Below are 19,029 nucleotides of genomic sequence, written 5' to 3' on the forward strand. Positions count from 1 at the left end.
AAAAACTATTTTACATTTACACTTTTATGCATGTACGAACATTTGAACGTCTATAAAATAACGTTCCTAGCCTAGGAAATTTGCATTAAAAAGCGCATCGCTCTCATCCAATACTAACGCAAACTTTCACTTTTCCAGCAACACCAGAGAATCGGATCCAGTGGACCGAGAAACGCCTTCCCAACGCAGATTCTCCACGGCCAAACCGACATCATCAAAAAAACAAACAAAGGAAATCTTGGCACCGCTCTGCTGCTCCGCACATTCCTTCCCAGCCACCCAATATTTATCCTCCAATCTTCCATCGTAACTAACCGAAACTATCCATCCGCACTATCTGCTATTATTATGAGTTAATTTATTAATAATAACCACGATTCTGTGGATGAGCACCCTCCCCTTCCTCCACCGTTTCTTTGATAGTATCCGGTTCTAAGCGCACTCTTCCCCTCCTCAAGACGATGTCACAACATGACAGCTGATAGTACCTACTCATCAAAAGCAAAGCAAAGAGTAAAACTGGAATCAGTTTGGCGGTAAAATGTAAAAAGTGAAAAGAAACGATCCAACAACGATTGGACGATTGGCAAACCGAAGAAGAAGAAAAAATGCTCAACAAATAGGAAAGTAAGTGTGAAATGTGCAATACAAATGAGCAAACCACAATCGGAACATGATAATATCACTAAACAATAAAGAAAACCGATACATTTTAATTTAGTACCTAACGAGCGATAATTTATGAGCAGCATTCGTAGCCATTCATGTATAAGCTACTTAATCACCACCCCGAACCCCGCCCTTGCCACCCTCATTGCCCATTAGCGATAGCGATTTAGTTTAAGGATTACATTTAGACAAACAAACAAACAAGAAAGTGAACATTTCATTGAAATTCAAGAAAATGTAAGATATCAAATAAGAGACTGGCGCAAAGTTAAAAAAAAAATATTAAATAAAACAAATAAACACAAATCATTCCAACCAGTTCAATTCGAGATCGTCACCGTTCCGCTCATTAGTCAATTTGACACCCGTTCGATAGCAAATGTTGAAATCGTTTCAACCGTATGAATTTATCTCCAACCGAGACCAACCAATAATGATAATGATCTGTATTTAAATGAGCGCGAGAACCCTGCCATTTCCACTTCCGGAAAGAAAAGGCAGGCAGGCGGAAGCTGCACAGCAAACCGAAAAAGGACAAATAAAATTGAAAAATTTAAAACAAACCCATTTAAAGTTTTTCTTTTTCTTCTTTATAATCGCTACCTTCCATTATCAGACTAATTGTGTTTCGAGCTTCAGCTTGAAGCTTCTCGCCGCCGCTCTGTGAGCGCTCAACAATACACTGGAGCCAATTTCAGTCGATTGGTTTTCCTCGAAACCGTACCTCAGTCGATTCGCAGCAACTAGCTTCAAACTTCCGGTGAAAAAATTAATGCAATTTCAGAGTTCTGGCCGCAAAAAAAGGTAGGTACCTATGGCCAGCTTTCGGGCGGAGTGTGCTTTCAATTAAATTTGCAAATAAATCAGGCCAGATTTATAGAAACTATTTCGACGAAGATTTAGAGTATTGTTTTGGGATGACAAACTATAAAACAAAACAAATGATTCACATTTGCATTCCTACTTCCCCCTATCGACCTAAAATAATAAAAACAGATCACTTACCAGTACAAATCGTACGTAAAGTTGTCCTTCAGCAGCGGCGTCTTGCTCTGGATGAACTTCTTGATGAAACCGTACTGCCGAGCAATGTTCTTACATTGGCTCAGTGCCGCCCCGTACGCGCTGGTACCCTTCAGTTCGGCCATCTCGGCCGGACTAAAGTACATAACCGTCGAGTAGCGATCCGGCAGCACGTCCAGATACGGCTTCCACACACTATTCGGCTGGAAGCGCTCCACAATCAACAGCAAAGCCAGCATCAAGTTGGACAGGTTCTGCACCATCATCACCGGAATGTCCTTCATAATGTCCGGAATCTTGCTGTCGGCCGTGACCGAGAAAATCAACTTCTTCGGAACGGTTACGAACATTTCTCCTTCCTTGAAATCCCGGGTCGCTTCCAGTCCCAATTCGAAACCGGAGAATTCCGAAATCTTTACGCCATCAAACTCGCAACCGTGCTCCTTGGCCCATCGGTAGAATGCCTCGATGTTGGCCTGCCGTGGTTTTCCACTGTTGGTCTTCAACTTGAGCTCTGATTCCAACTTGCGGATCCGCTCCAGTACCGCATACATATCCTGATACTGCTTGAACTGCTCGTTCAGATTGGTCGTCTTGAGGAAACTATGCTTGATAAGCGAATCGACCAGCGAATTGAGCTCGTTCTGCTTGCTCATCGATAACTTTTTACCTCCCATAGTGGCCATTGTTGGACCGGTCATAGCCAGTTACTCTTAGACAGACGAGGCAAAGATGTGTCCTTTCTTTTTTTCCGTTGAGAGCGCCACAAATTCTCTCGTATCTGGCGACGGTGATTTATGTCTTTTTAAAACGGTATAGACTATCTGCTGCTGCTGCTGGTACGCCGAGAATGGGGAACGACAACGAAAGCAAACAGCACGCGAACGCGTTATTTAGTAACCTTGTGAGCTACCGGTCTGCTCTCCGAATGTGGGACGTATTCATCAAACGACTGTCTAAATCAATTACAACCATATTTATATTCTTTCGCCAATAAGATATCATATTAGTCCAGTTTGATTCATCATTTTGAATGAGAAATAAACTAAATGCAGCTTGAAAAATGATCATCGAACATAGATATAGGCCATTTAAAAAAGCAAGTCTCCAACTGATGAATACGTCCCCCCTGAAGGTTATAAATAAAACACACACAATGCGCGAAAAAAAAATCTTCAAGAATTACGGAAACTAGGTCTTCACTATAACGAAATAATTCTCCTGTAAATTTCACTCTCTTATCACTATCGAATAAAAGACCGAAATCTAATCAAAAATAAACAAACTAGCATTGAAACTGCCGCGTATGCCGTGTAGAAATTCCTCGCGATCCGTTTCCCCTACTGACCGCCCACGCACGACGTTCGCCCGGACCTATCTATTCGGAAATAAATTAATGTCCCGTCTTTGCAAACACACAGCAAGCAGTACCCAATGTACAACACAACGACGACGGAAAGAAAAAAAAAAAATAATGGGAAGGTATGTTGTTGTGAGATGTACCGTAAATTTTCGGATGCCGCATGCGGATTGCAAAAGCAATAATCCCCGACGGCGAAGAAAACCGGCTGTCACTCGGCGGAAAACACTGAATCTTCTGATTTCCGGATTCACTCACACGGACGGACCTGTTGCACGTTTAGCACTGCGTACTCGGAACACTGGAATTCACGCACAAAAGCACCACGATCGCGGCAAGGACAAACGTAGAACCACTCGGTTTGTTTGTTTTCAAAAATAATTTTCACGTTTTGCAGGAGTACGACCCGACTGGAACCAGTGAAGTTATTTATGTTGCTCTCGACCGACGAAACGAACCGTGATGCAAAACCCGTCGCACACACACACACACACATTGAGAAGAGCGAGCATAACCTACTGTCAAAATAGCCGGCAGTTTCGGTGGGTTATTTGTGAACAAAATGGAAAGCGAAACAGTGGACAAGAGGAATGTATTAGGGATGTCAACAAGCTTTGGGTCGATAAAGCCCTGCACTGTAACATGAGAACACCCATTAATGGGTATAAAATACTCATTTTTAGTTATTATATTATTATGTTCTTTGGAAAAACTTATTACTGTCCCGTAAAAAAAATCCAATAAAAATACGATGATTTTCATTGTCATTGTAACCATGTTATTTACTGTCGAAACATTGGACATTTTTGTCCATCACCATAAAATCACAACGAAATTCATGATTCATAACAATGAAAATCATGATATTTGAGAAATTAACAGTAAATATAAAAAAGTGATTTTTCTCGAACAAATTTGATCTCATCACACTAATTTTCGTTGTTTGAGCATTGTATCGTTAAAAAATCGAAATCCATTTTTTCTCCCGTACAATAATTTAACAATAAATTTTAATGTAATCGAAATTCAATAGTAAAAATCATTGTTATTTCGATGTTTTATTATAATTTTTTTTTCTTTGTCTTATGCAAGGGCTTATGACTTATTTGCTGTGTATGACATTAATTAAGAAAATTATGGCTTTGTAACTGCTCCAACATCTCCCCGTTAAATACAATGAGAAAATTGCTCATATTTCGATTAAGTGCCACACACATAAATGTTTGCAATGTGATGTCATAAATAATATTTATGTGTGAGACACATAATTAGTTTCATTCGCCATTCAATAAGTTTTATGTGTGATCATGCATGAAAATTATAGCCTTTTTTTGTTATTGATTAGGGATCGTCCATAAATTATGTCACACTTTTAGAGGGGGGGGGGGTTTGGAAACTGTGACGAGCCATACAAAAAAATTAAGGTCCATACGAAAAATGGGCCAAGTTTGCGTGACATAATTAATGGACCTTCCCAGGGGGAACGACACTCATTCAGATGAATTTTATTTTACCATGCTTGCCTGTAAAAATAATGTAATTGAAGAGAGTTTTTTGAGTTTTTCGTCTTGACACAAATAGAGTAAGAATAAAAAAAATATATGGGATTCTTAATGGGATTGCATTGGATGCGAGGGTGCTTTAAATTGTCATGCGTGCAACTGAAATGAAACAGTACGAAAAAAAACATCGAAGTAGCCTTTTTAGTCAATGCTCAGTGAAAAATAATGTTTGGATGGTGACAGCTGGACTACAAAAGCCTTCTACTGATAGAATGTATCGATTCCACGACGAAACTGCAAAAACCTTTAATTCTAAACACGCAAACGAAATTTGTGAAAGCCAGCAGAAGTGGCAGCAGCTACAGGAGTAGCAGCATCGCGGATTCGTGTAGCCGTTACCGAGGCTGGAAACCTCGGTCCGGTCACGACCCTGTGATCTTCTCAACCGATTTACTATCCTCCACAGATTAACTTAAAAATTCTACCCTGAATTTGAACTCACAAAAGTGACTTGGAGTGAAAGTCTAAAATCTCTTAAAGCGCTTTCTAAAACTACCCTTAATATCATCTGAAATAACTTGTTATCCCTGACATTCATTCTAAAATCTACTCAAAATTCCTAAAAAGTTTAGTCTGGTCCAAGAATCTTAAAACTTTTCAAAGCCCCAAAATCTTTTTTTCTGAAAAATAGATTAAGTAATTTTTCCCCGATTTGTCATTGAAATTCCCGGCTTTTTCCCGATTTCCTGGTTTACTGGTCATCCTGCTCATCCTACACCTGCCCTATAATATTCGATCGACTCTCCACAAATGAGAGAGCGATATATATCGTCGGATTCGTGCAATACTGGCACCACTCAAAATCTGTGAATTTTCACATTCAACGTTTGAAAATTTGGGGTTCAGTTTCAATGTTATGATTCTTTTTATTTCCATTGAACTGAATTGAGTGTGTTTCATTCATTTCTTTCAAATTCAGATTAAAAAATAAACAGTTTAACGATTTTTACTGCTTCTTATTTCAGATGTTATCATTTGTAATTTTTTTTGTCTCCTCTATGACGCACTTGATGTAAGGGAATTTACGTATTCTCGTCAATCTAAGCAGCTTCTGCACTTCTATATGCATTTTCTCAGTGTCACGCACACATATGACATGTCTGTTTGTTTGCATTCATCTGCTGCTAGCTATTCTATCCATTCCAATCAACAAAACTGTCCAAAACGGTTTGAAAACGCACTCCAAACTTCTCAGGTGAGAGTGACTATTGTCGGCAGCCTCTTTTACTTCGGCAACCTTTCCATTTAAACTGCGTGTTAACCAGTTGTTCTATTATCAGCAACTCGAAATCAGCCGTATTTTGATGTGCTTATGTTTCTTTTGAAGAAACACCTGGAATAACAGGTTTGCTCAGTCGTAAAAATGTATTAGCTGAAGCTGAAAGACTAAGGAATCGTTCAGCGAAGTGTTTTAGTGAGGTACATTCAGCGAAGTGTTTTAGTGAGAAAATACATCGAAATTAACGTTTAAATTGTGATTGCCGAAAACAGTCGATGGCTGCCGAAGCCATCATTTACCCTATTTGCGCGCGTGACCGATTATAGACGAGTGGTCCGTCATTTATTTTAATTTAAGCTCCCCCGGGAATCCAATCGAGAAATCACTTCATCCTTGGCCTTGAGGATAGATATACGTGGTGGTTACCTTCGTACTATTCATTCCCTAATGTTTCAAGTTTGATCACCAGTTGATGACATTTACCAGTTTTTCAATAGTTTCTTGTTTAAAATCAACATTCGAAGTATTGTTATCGATGCATAGCCATATTTCTGATCGATTGGCGAGGGGTGCGACACATCTAAATCTCGATTTTAAATGGTCGAAAAATCTCACATCAGTGAATCAATCTACGAAAAATCTTTTGTCATCTCTTGCATATAAACCCATCTACTCGCATCGCTCTCCACCTTTTTGCAGGCAATCTTCAAAATCATAAACAATCCTATTAAGCGTGAGTGCATCTCACAACAGCAAAGCAAAAAATTTCCTGCATCTTAGATAGAGTCGCCCCCCTCGTCGATTGGTGATAAAATAATTGAAATTGGACCAGGGGCAGCTGAGTTATTAACGTTCAAAATCTTTCTTAATTTGTTACACGTTCCATTTTCGGTTTTCACAAAGTGTACTCCCATATAGAAATCAAATACGTAGTCCTACGTCAAAATCTTTTTGTCGATTAAACAATCGATTTACTTCATTTGCTCATTTGCTGTAGCCTGAGTGGTAAATATGCAATATTGATAATAATATTGAATATTGATTCATTCATAAGAGTGATTTACAGATTGTAAGTATAACACAGCCAAAATATCATTCAATGGGCATGGTTGATAGCAAATCAAGTTAGTCAATTTTTTCCTCGACGAAAATAGACAGGACCGATTCAAAAAGTAATCAAGAATAATCATTTTGAAAACTACTGAAATAACAAACATAGACTGTATCCCGGTTACTGTACTCTCATGAATGAACAGTTGGAAGTTTGTTAATTTGACCAATAATTCTAAGTCTAACGAGAAGAGCGGGAAGGACCACGACGACAGGGACAAACCACATTCGGACCGACAACTGACACCCATGTTCGCCATTGCCACTCTGATGTTGCTGCTACCGGTTATGTTGCAAGTAAACAACTAATAATTAGTGGGCTTATGTAAGGGCCCATGCGTTAATTATGTCACGCTAAATCGAGGAAAAAATGTTCGGGGTACCATCGAAACTATTTGTGGGATAGTTTACCCATCCGGGATACAGTTCGTTTATGGTATTTGTTTATTAAGGCCTGTATAGAGATCGAAGCGAAGCGAAAATCTCATACAAAATACTACATTTTTCACCTGCGTGAAAAACGCAATTGGCAAATATTTCGCTTCGCTTTGAACTGTAGACAGATACGATCCAGCGAAATCTTATGTTGTGGATCGCATCTTTTTCGCTTACGTTTATTTTTTTTCACGCATGCAACGCTCGCGAAAAGAGCAGCAGCTAAGCGAAAAGTTGACGTTTCGGAAGAGCGTATCTGTCAGATTTTCACTTCACCGGAGGTGTAAACTGATCGATTTCGTTTCACATGAACTGTAAACTGCGAAAAAAGGAAACTGGAAAATGTTCCACAAACATTTTTTCACAACCTTTTTCGCTAGCGAAATTTCATAATTTTTCGCGTGCTTCAATTTTCGTTTCGCTTCGATCTGTATACTAGGCTTTAGGGTAGTAATCGGTTATATCATGCTGATATAAGCATTAACTTCTCCAGAAGATCGTTTCAAACATGTGCTGAACTCTCATTGATGGAAAAATGACAGCACAGCGAACACAAAATAATCGATTAGTTGTTAATCGAGTAATTAAAATATGGGACATCTCTGATTTTGTGTGATTGTTTTGATAAAAAAAGAGCGCAAAATTTAATCTCTACCAAGGGGGCAGCAAATCCACAGAATTACTTTGCATTACCTTTCAGTGGATGCAAGGGATCGTGAAAGAGGACCCTAAAATAGAAAGTTTTTCTTCCGACAGTTTCATCTTAGTATTCATCTTTGGAGTTACCTCTATGGTTATATTTGGTCAAAACTAAGGGTATTTGTTAGTAGATCTTTGCCTGCTCCGTCAGGATTGCTGTAAAATCTCCATTTCTTTACATTTTGCTACTTTCGCTCTAATCACAATTTACTCCGGATATGGGAATTTCACCAATTTCACTCGCCTCGATCTCTACACTGAAAAAAGTTTTCATGTAGTTTCCATTGGGAACGCACATGATATTTTTCTAATAAGAGCAACCGTACCAATGAGTAAATAAGGCACATTTACCAACCTCTACCATAACGCTACTTGCGTACCAGGGGTTGCTATTCAGGTGGGGGAAATAGCAATCCGCACCTTGGGAAGTTCCCTAATAAACAAATACCATAAACGAACAATAACCCAAATAGTTGAACTTTTCCACAAATGGTTTGGATGATACCCCAAACACGTCGTTAAGCAAAATAACCATAACAAATTTATTAGGGTTGTGAGTTCATAAATTTAACAACCCGGTAGCAACGCATCAGACGGTTGCTATTTTGAATAAACGTCAAAAGTTTGTTTTGCCGGTGTGGAAAACGGTAACTTAAATTATGACTCTGATAGCAACGACCGGTGTGGAGGGGAGTGATTAGGCCAAAAAGGAAACGCTGTTCGTAAGTAAAATAGTGCCGCAAATGGCAACGACTGGTACGGTTGCTCTAACAAATTTAATGATTTTTATCTGAAATTCACATAACATTCACATGATCACATGAGATCTATGTGATAAATCACATAAGCCTCATTGGACACATAAGGTTCATGTAATTTCGTGGTGCGATTCCCAATTATGAGATCACATGAAAGTTATGTGAAATTCTAATGGTTATTTTCCATCGGAAATGTGATTTATTTTTTGAGTGTACAGGCCTTGATATGCAAGAAAGCCTTTGATATTTATCTGGCCAAGTATCTGGCAACCTTGATAGCGATACATTCGCAAATACGCAAACAGAATACAAAAACAAAAATAATCAGTCACAGCAGAAAGTGGAACAAGTTTTAGCCGCAGTCCGTTGCCTCTGCGCTTATCATAATATTATTTAATCAATAAATTTTTCAAGAACAAAGACTCGTAAACAAGTTGCTGCCTCTCAATCAAGTGAAAGCAAGCTTAAGCAGTATTCTTTAAGCAACAGTGCGTGCGATTAGATGCACTAGAAGTGATAGAGTAATGCTCTTGACTATTGACGTCCGTCCGGGGGGCATAGCCCTACTGTTGTTGGCGCTGCTGGCACATCTGGCAGCCGGTCAGGTGTTCTACTACCAACCGGAACAGGTGCATCTGGCCTTTGGTGAGTCCACCAGCGAGGTAGTGGTAACATGGAGCACCATGACGGCAACGAACGAATCCGTGGTGGAGTACGGCATCGGAGGATTCGCCCTGAGGTATGTTCGGCTCGATGGTTTTAGGGGGATGGAAGTGTGATACAGGTATTATATCAGTCAGAAGCTTCAGTTTTATGCAATTCCTGAGGCGACGGCCCCATAACAAAACTGACAGATGTGAAATTTCACAGGCGACGTGTATGTAATTTGTTAAGGGGCAAGAACTGATTAAACAGTAGACGAAAACGGGTGCCGACGAAATCATCAAAGCTGTTTGATACACCGAATAAGTCGGATCTGTAATTTCGTCTGATCCAAAATCGGTCGATCATACCGACGCGAACGGGCTAAATCTTGGTGAAAATCGGGAGGACTTTGTATGGGGAGGGGGGGTGTAGGATATCATAAATAGATGGAAGTAGGCATAGGATTGATTGAGTTAGTTAAACAGGAAAGCTAGCAGATACATGTTGTGTTGCAACGTGCGGAGAGTGAATAAACGTGAGTTGAAGATCTAACTTATCCTGAATTACCGGAAGTACCCAGAATCATACAGGGGGGGGTAAATTGCAAATGACGTTCCGACAGGGGACTAATTTCGTTTCTGTTTGACCCAGGGCAACGGGAACGGAGGAGAAGTTCGAGGATGGAGGCCCTAAAAAGCATACGCAATACATCCATCGGGTGGTGTTGCGGGATCTGCAGCCATCTTCTCGCTACGAGTACCACTGCGGAAGCACGGTGGGTTGGTCGCCGGAGTTTTACTTCCACACGGTGCCGGAGGGATCGGACTGGGCTCCTTCGTTAGCCATTTTCGGTGACATGGGTAACGAAAATGCACAGTCGATGGCACGGCTGCAGGAAGACACCCAGCGGCACATGTACGATGCGATCATACACGTAGGGGACTTTGCGTACGATATGAACTCGGACAACGCCTTGGTCGGAGACCAGTTCATGAACCAGATCCAGTCGATTGCGGCCTACACACCGTACATGGTGTGTGCCGGGAATCACGAGGAAAAATAGTAAGACAATAACATTGCCTTGGATGTTTTACATTTGTTTGACACATTTCTTCCAGTAACTTCTCCAACTACCGAGCCCGGTTCAGCATGCCCAGCGGAACGGAAAACATGATGTACAGCTTTAATCTGGGGCCGGTCCACTTCATCGGATTCTCGACAGAGGTGTACTACTTCATGAACTACGGACTGAAAACCTTAATAAACCAGTACGAGTGGTTGCGGCGGGACCTGGAGGAAGCGAACCGGCCGGAAAACCGTGCCCAACGTCCCTGGATCATCACCTACGGCCACCGACCAATGTACTGCAGCAATGAGAACGATAACGATTGCACCCATAGTGAAACGTTGGTGCGCGTGGGCCTACCCTTCACGCACTGGTTCGGTCTGGAAGACCTGTTCTACGAGTACGGCGTGGACGTGGAGATTTGGGCTCACGAGCACTCCTACGAACGGCTGTGGCCCATCTACGACTATAAGGTAGGCTTTGCTCGTTGCGTTGGCACTATCGGTGCATTTGCTTGGCTTACTAGGTTATTATCGTTTTCATCGCTGCATGAAGCATTTTGGTTTGACCATGTCTGCCCAAGTAACCAAACAAGCGCGCTAATCGCCCTTTTTGTAATATGTTTCGAAGCCCGGTATTAACCTTATATATATATTGCAAAAAAAAGTAGAAGAGTCTGTGCCTAGGGGCACGAACGGAAGCTTGACGTAGGACCGCTAGTGGACGGAACAAATGTGAAGAGCATTTCGTTCTTTTAATTGATCAATTATCTATTATCTCAACTCTTTCCGTTTTTGAATTGTAGGCGTACCAAATTTGTAGTAATCTTTTTCAAATAGAAATTTAAGATTAAGAGAATCAATCAAAATCACTTGCACTGCACCCCTGATTCCAAATTTGGTTACAAGATTACAACTCTGTAGAGCATTTTGTGTAGTCGTTGGGGGTTGTGATTCTGGACAAACAAGCTCAGATAAATTCTATTCCAACTCTTTACTGATGTAAGTTTGATGGCCCTGAAAAGGGCCGTTTTATTGAAGAGGACATTCATGGCCACTTACGCTTGGCGTGTTTATAGTGTAGGTGACAGCATTACGGACCTCGTTTTCCAGGAACACCTTCAGTACACCTCGTAGATCAGATCGGAGATACGTTTGACATCACCACGGCGAGCCAGACGACCGATGGCGGTTATCTCGAAGAACTTTGCGATGACGCTTGGCGCATTGCTGTTCACCACGCCATCCGAAGCGAAAATGAGCTAATTTCTTTTTTTTTTTTTTTTTAACAGTTAAATGATCTTTATTTCTTGTGTTTGTGTGGTTTACATGTATGAATTTTTCAAGTGACACAGATGCGTCTTTTCAACTTTAGTACAGTGAGATTTTAATTATTAATTACAGTTCCTAGTCCTATCAGGCCTGTTTTAGAGAATGACCACCTTGGTGGGATTGGTATGATTTGAATTGGAAAAAGGAGTCTACTTATAACTACTATTTACAACTACAACTAACCTACAACTACTATATACACCTAACCTACTATATACAAATTGCTTATCAAAGCATGTTCTGATAAATTACATTTTTGTGCAAATTTAGTCTTAATTTCGTTAATTTTGGAATCTATTTTGGCAATGCCTGCCTCTTCATGTAAATTTGTTATTCTAGTGTCGAAAGGACGATCAAGAACCATCCTCAGCACTCTATTCTGAGCGACTTGGATTTTGTTCCTGTGAGTCTGTGCACATGATTCCCACACCGGAGCTGCGTAGAGGATCGCAGGTGCTATGATTTGTTTGTAGACAGCCAGTTTGTTCACCCTTGAGAGGCGGGATCTGCGGCAAATCAGCGGAAACAGACACCTAACCAAGGCAGAACACTTGACTACAGTTTTCTCTACATGCGAACGGAAGAGGAGCTTTTCATCGATCAACATCCCGAGATAGGTTACTTCGGCGGACCACTCAACCCTTGTGCCATCCATGATTACAGTACAAGATGGAGCCGGTTTCAGTTTGGGCGATTGCCGATGTAGGAACATGATCGCTTGTGTTTTGTAGGGATTGATTTTAATTTTCCACGTGGTGGCATAATCAGCAAAGGCGTTAAGGCATCGTTGAAGTTTGTTCGTTATTTCGCAAGGCATCCTTCCTTTGACGGCTATTGCGGTATCATCTGCGAACAGGAAGAACACGCAACCGTCTCCAAGGGGAGGAATGTCGGAAGTATAAATGCTGTAAAGCAACGGGCCCAGTAGACTGCCTTGCGGCACTCCTGCTGGGATGGAAAACGTGTCGGAAAGACAACCATTCAACGATACCTTAAACGACCTTTGCTGAAGGTAGTTACGGGTGATTTTAACCAGATGTAATGGGAAGTTGAAGTTACAAAGCTTGTACACAAGTCCGTCATGCCAAACATTGTCAAACGCCTTTTCAACGTCTAACAAGGCCATGGCTGTGGACTTGGATACAGCTTTGTTACTTCGGATGTTATTCATCACCCGTACTAGCTGATGATTGGTGGAGTGCCCCTTTCTGAACCCAAACTGTTCCGGAAGGAGAATGTTATTTTCCTCGACAAACTTGAGCAAACGATTGAGAATGAGTTTCTCGAACAATTTGCTCAGCGCTGAAAGGAGGCTGATTGGTCTGTAGCTTGAAGGCAATGTTGGATCCTTACCGGGTTTGCGGATTGGTATGATTTTTGCTACTTTCCAGATACTTGGAAAGTAGTGCAGTTCCAAACATCTGTTGAAGATAGCGGTTAGAAGAGACTGCACTTTCATGCTGAGTCTCTTCAAGATCAAGTTGAATATACCGTCAAACCCGGGAGCCTTCATGTTCTTGGTGCATTTCAGCGCTGAGCAAATTTGTTGTACTGTAATTATATCCGCCGGAGGCACGACACAAGGGGAGGCATCTAGGTTTTGAACGCATTGCGCAACCTGATCTTCGAGCGGACTTTGGATATTCGAGCCAAGCAAATGCGATGAAGCGACATGTTCGCCGATCGCATTTGCTTTCTCCTGTGGGGTGATTAAAAGCCGATCGTCATCATTTTCGACTCTGAGAGGTGGAATGGGTTTGGGATGAGTTTTCAGGACCTTGGCTACCATCCAGAATGGTCTGGAGCGGTCGTCCAGATTCTGGACAACACGCCCGAAACTTTCATTTCGGAGTGAGTCCATTCTGGAAGCAATCTGTCTGTTCAGATCAGCCGTTTCACGTTTTTTGCCCAGATCTCCAGTCCTCTGAAACTGGCGTCTACGAACATTTCTCAGGCGAATCAAAAGTTGGGTGTGGGAATCAATGGCAATAAACTTACCCCTCACAGGAACTCGTCGGACGCACGCCTCGTCAGCCACGGTTATGGCTTGATGGAGTCCCTCCAACGCTCGATCGATGTCCTCCACGGTGTCAAGCGGCGGGTTGTCGATGATGTGCCTGTCTACCACGCATCCAAACTGGGCCCAGTTAACGCGATGGTAGTCCTTGCGCAGACTTGAAGCAGGAGCCACGTTGCAGCCCAGTTCAGCCACCACCGGTTGGTGGTCGGAGCTGAGTTCGTTCAAGGCTACCGGCTTGGACAAGCCGATATTTGTCATGAACAGGTCTAGCGTCGATGGGTTGCCCGCCGGTGAGATGAATGTTGGTTCATCCGAAAACCAAACGGAGTACAGCCCATGCTGTGAGTGGTCGAACAGGAGACGACCGTTCTGGTTCTGCTGGTAGTTCCGCCAGGCCTCATGGCGAGCATTCAGATCTCCTCCAACGACGAAGCGGGAACCGTTACGGGTGATGGTGGACAGGTCCTTCTTGAATTTAGCCGCTAGTCCACTGCTGGCGGCACACTGTCGAGGGCAGTAGACGGCGATGAACTGGACGTATCCAGTCGACGACTCCACCTCCACACCAAGGGCCTCGATGATAGAGGTGCGGATATGGGACAGAGTGTGGTATTTTATTCCTTTCTTGACGACGACCGCAACACCACCCCCCCTGGAGCTGGTGCGATCAAGCCGGATAATGTTGTGGTCAGGCAACCAGAAGCTGTCGCCGGACTTTAGATGGGTCTCGGTTAGAAGGCCCACGTCGATGCTGTGCTTGCGGAGGAAGTCGGCAAGCTCAATCTTTTTTGCTCTTACAGAGCAAGCATTCCAGGTGACGATAGTTAGCGGTTTAGACGCCATACTGGATGATGAACTTACCGAGCACTTGGATCTGTTCGGGCTTATTGCGGCACTTACGAAGAGCACCGGACATGTTGACGAAAATTTCCATCAGTTCATCCGCTGAGAACAGATCGGGGTTGTTGTTTTGTCCTGTTGGTTGTCTCCAGAATCCAGGGGGGGATGGAGAGCTTTGGCCAGCAGAATCACCGGAAGCTTCTTGAGGAGGGGCGGGTTGCACCCGCGAATACGCTTGCCTTTGCTGGGGAGCACGAAGAGGCGGAAAATCCTCCGTCCTGAATGATGGAGTTTTGTCCTTCTTGCGTCCTGGTTGATTGTTGCTTGACGCCAGCTTTCGGATGCGTTTGAAGTCCTCGCGTTTGGAGCACTGTCTGTCAGAGCCTTGATGTGCACCACCACAGTTAGCGCATTTTATCGCCACGGCTCCATCCGCAGGGCAGTTGGAAGTGGCGTGTTCTTGAGCGCAGTTGCTGCAGCGTGGCTTGATGTTGCAGTTGCGGGTACCGTGTCCAAAATTGAGGCACCTCTGACACTGCGTTACGTCACGATGACCGCCACGGTATGGCTCCCACCGTACGATGATGGAGTAGATCGATCGGATGGCTTGTAGCGCATTGAGCGTCACCGTCCCTTTCTGGAAGTGCACCAGGAAAAGACAATCCGGGTACGTCTTCACGTTTTCATCTCTCCTTGTCATTCGGAAGACAGCGATTGGGGCTAGCTTGTACCGGTTGATTTCGGCTTCGACCATCTTGGCGTCGAAGTTTGGTAGACCCCTGATGACTACCTTGAAGGGCTTCTCACCGGGGATGTCGTACGTGAAGAATTCCGCCTTGGTATCCTTCAGATATTTCACGGCCACTTCGTACTCCGCTTTGGTTCGGAGCATCACCTTGGTGCCAATCCTGCCGAGCTTAAACTCAGCTGCAACGCCCAGCGATGAAAGATCGCCAATCAGCGTGTTGAGTGGGACTTGCTTCACCACCAGTGGAGGAAGCTTCATTTTTGCTGCACTCGGGCTGGCAGAAGTTTCGTTGTCGACGGCGTCGCCGAAATCACCAATGACGCTGACGTTCGTCGCGGTGGCATCGTCCCGTCCACTCGCACCACCGGACTGGCCTTGATTTTTCTTCCTCTTCTTAGACCACTTCACCGTGGCTGAGGTGGGATTCCCTACATCGGTGGGAAGCTACCCTCACCGCTGTTCTTCTTCAGTTGAGCTAATTTCACACAGCAGCGCTCTTTTATATCTTTTCAGGTTAAAGCAGAATGATGTGCAACCAAGTGGTATAAAAGCTACAAAGACTCCTCCCATTATGAGTAGTTTGCTATCAAGTAGCGACACTGGCTTTTTTCCTTTTGCATACACGGCGAATGAGAACGACCCAAATTTGAGTTTAGTTCACTCATAATTGCCAAAAGTGCAGGAACTCAGCGATGAGTAAATTTGTCTCATGGTTTCATAAAAAATCTGCTTGAAAATGAGGAAATTTACGAAAACTTTATTCAGTCTCGGAGTAGTACCAATAGACTAATACCCCGTTCACATTACAGCGTATATCACGTGATATACGCTGTCTTGCAATGAGCACTCATACATCTAGTTTTCACTGGAAATCCTATGTATGAGTGCTCATTGCAAGACAGCCTATATTACGTGATATAGGCTGTAATGTGAACGGGGTATAAGTGAATCCAATCTTCATTTTTCTCAAATTCGGGAATTTTTCCCTGGAAAATCGTTGAAAAACCTGGGAAAACATGAGGCAAATTTACTCATCGCTGAGTTCCTGCACTTTATTTCTTATATCTGAGATAACTAAACACAAATTTGGGTCGTTCTCATTCGCTTTGATATCACCTTGAAAGATATCGGCGCCGGTGGTTAGCGTGATTACCTGTCACCACAGCAGGCCTGGGTCCAATCTCAGTCGGCGCCACCGGCATGTTCTAAGGCATAACATCTCTGATCACGCCTTCATTCGGGAAGTAAAGCCGTTGGTCCCCGGTTGAGTTGATGTGTCGATATGTTGGGTCCAGGTGTGGGAGCTGCCTCCCTGGCGTCGGTAGCATTGGAGCTCAGTACGGAAAACAAATCTCGCGTCACTTTTCAATAGGTCCTATCTACATTGATCGATTCTCTTCATCGACACTCTCTTTCGTAAATAACTCGCCTTCACAAATGTTTCCTGCCGTCTTCGTCGAATTAGATGCTAGATTGTTGCTTCTTCCATCGAAAATATCCGGCCGTGGCGATTCAAAGTTAATCAAGGTTGATCAAAATAATTTGTACCACTGCGTCCAGTTTGATTACATGAGCATTTTGTGTGGTCGTTGGTTCTGAATATGGACAAACAGGCAGATGAATTCTATTCCTACTCTTTACTGTAATAAGCTTGATGGCCCTGAAAAGAGCCGTTTTGCTGCCAAAGTTGATGATTATTTAACCTCCGAAACCGAACAGAGTGCGTCTTCAAAACGTAGATGACATCCATGGTCGCTTACGCTTGGCGTGTTTAGTGTAGGTGACAGCATCACGGATCTCATTTTTCAGGAACACTTTCCGCACCTCTTAAATCAGACCAGATATACGTCAGACACCGCCATGGCGAGCCAGACGACGGATGGTGGTTATCTTGAAGAATTTGCGTTTGGTTCTGAATATGGCGATGAGTGTGCAAAATATTACGCAATTCCATCCTCCCTATTTGCACGCGCCCGAGGATCGGAGGCGAATTCCACTTCGACTTGTTTCGTCTACTTACTACTCTCTGACGACTGTGCTGGGGAAGCAGCATATGCATGTAGGTAATTGGTGGATTTGTTAATTAATTCGACGCTTTTGGACAATTACCAGCCATTTACCAGTTTTTCAATAGTTTCTTGTTAAAAATCAACATTCGGAAGCATTGTTATCGATGCGTAGCCATATTTCTGATCGATTGGTGATAAAATTATTGAAAGTGGACCAGGGGCATCTGAGTAATTAACGTTCAAAATCTTTCTTAATTTGTTACATGTTCCATTTTCGGTTTTCACAAAGTATACCCCCATATAGAAATCAAAGACGTAGTCCTACGTCAAAAGGCTATTAGCAAGCTTGGTGGTTACTTGGTTCCATGTAATGCGTGAATGAATTACCAGGCCCGGGAAATGCTGCCTTGGATCACCGTTGGAAGTCATACTAAACATCCTACCCCTTTCAGGTCTACAACGGGTCCCACGAGGAACCGTACCGCAATCCACGGGCTCCGGTCCATCTGGTGACCGGATCGGCCGGTTGCAAGGAGGGCCGCGAACCATTTATCGGCCAGATTCCCGAATGGAGTGCCATCCATAGCCGAGACTACGGTTACACCCGCATGAAGGCGCTCAACCGGACGCACCTCTACTTTGAGCAGATTTCCGTCGACAAGGAGGGAGCTGTCATCGATTCGTTCACCATCGTCAAGGACCGGCACGTACCGTACAGGCAGCTGTTCGAGGTGCCGGCTGGCGATGATGGAACGAACTAAAGTTTGCAATTGTTTTGATTGGTTTTTAAAATGTTATATTTCAAATGCTACAGCTACACGGCTATCGATCGAAGAACGTATTTTCGTATTTCGTGCAAATAATATGAACTAGCTTTAGTGGTATTCGTTACCAAAATTAGTGCAAGATCTGAACCTATTCTAGTTGGGAAATAAAACGCAATAATTATGGCTTATCACAGTTTTCTGTAAAATACTTTGCTTTCTTTATATCACTTTGAAACCTAAATGGCAGCCGTTTGTTAGTTTCGTATTCATTTTTTGTATGTGGAAAACTTACCTAATATAAAGAAAAATCTAAATAAATCAATTTTCAAACAATGACCACACAATGTGCTAATGTGCGTTTGGGATGGCATTTTCTATTTAACTACTAACATGTCAACCGATTAGAATTATGGAATGTTTGATGGATGATTGGCACATATGTATAATTCTAATATCGAGTACATACAAATATTGATCCATAAAATGTTGCGTCGTACAAGATGTTGGTGGATCTGGATAAACAGTAGGTATTTGTACTTTTGACCGATTCCCGTTAGTATTGGACGGTTTTTTTTTAGGATCTTCTATACATTTAAAAATTGTCTATCCTACCTGAGATTCGATAGCTTTTACTCAGTGGAAATGTATAATATCGATAGAATAGGTAGTGCATGCATTTTGTGTTTAAGTCCTGAGACTTGTGGGTAGAATAATTAGACTTGTTCGAAGTGGTTGGTCTTCTAAAATTCTGGAAAGTCCTAGAACTTT

General features: G+C 42.8%; 3 protein-coding genes across 3 annotated transcripts in view; 2 read left to right on the forward strand and 1 right to left on the reverse strand.

The window, feature by feature from the left end:
* LOC135698953 (uncharacterized) overlaps window positions 1-223 on the forward strand; it is a 195,880-nt gene extending 195,657 nt beyond the window's left edge. The window contains exon 3 of the mRNA XM_065219112.1: window positions 139-223. The gene's annotated coding sequence lies outside the window, so the exon portion shown is untranslated. The remainder of the gene's footprint in view (window positions 1-138) is intronic.
* Window positions 1-2,819, reverse strand: part of LOC135698966 (actin-histidine N-methyltransferase-like) — a 326,729-nt gene extending 323,910 nt beyond the window's left edge. Inside the window, exon 1 of the mRNA XM_065219132.1 lies at window positions 1,675-2,819. Within this exon, the coding sequence (XP_065075204.1) occupies window positions 1,675-2,393 (719 nt within the window). The 5' untranslated portion in view covers window positions 2,394-2,819. The remainder of the gene's footprint in view (window positions 1-1,674) is intronic.
* A 6,376-nt stretch (window positions 2,820-9,195) lies between these two features.
* Window positions 9,196-18,467, forward strand: LOC135698981 (acid phosphatase type 7-like). The gene is made up of 4 exons (XM_065219151.1): window positions 9,196-9,574; window positions 10,132-10,542; window positions 10,599-11,019; window positions 17,947-18,467. The coding sequence occupies exons 1-4, from the start codon at window positions 9,360-9,362 to the stop codon at window positions 18,253-18,255; spliced, it is 1,356 nt and encodes a 451-aa protein (XP_065075223.1). The 5' UTR covers window positions 9,196-9,359; the 3' UTR covers window positions 18,256-18,467.
* The last annotated feature ends 562 nt before the right edge of the window (window positions 18,468-19,029 follow it).

Source organism: Ochlerotatus camptorhynchus, unplaced genomic scaffold (genome assembly GCF_037179485.1).
Source record: "Ochlerotatus camptorhynchus isolate MF236.1 unplaced genomic scaffold, CSIRO-AGI_Acam_v1.1 ptg000099l, whole genome shotgun sequence".
Lineage (NCBI taxonomy): Eukaryota > Metazoa > Arthropoda > Insecta > Diptera > Culicidae > Ochlerotatus > Ochlerotatus camptorhynchus.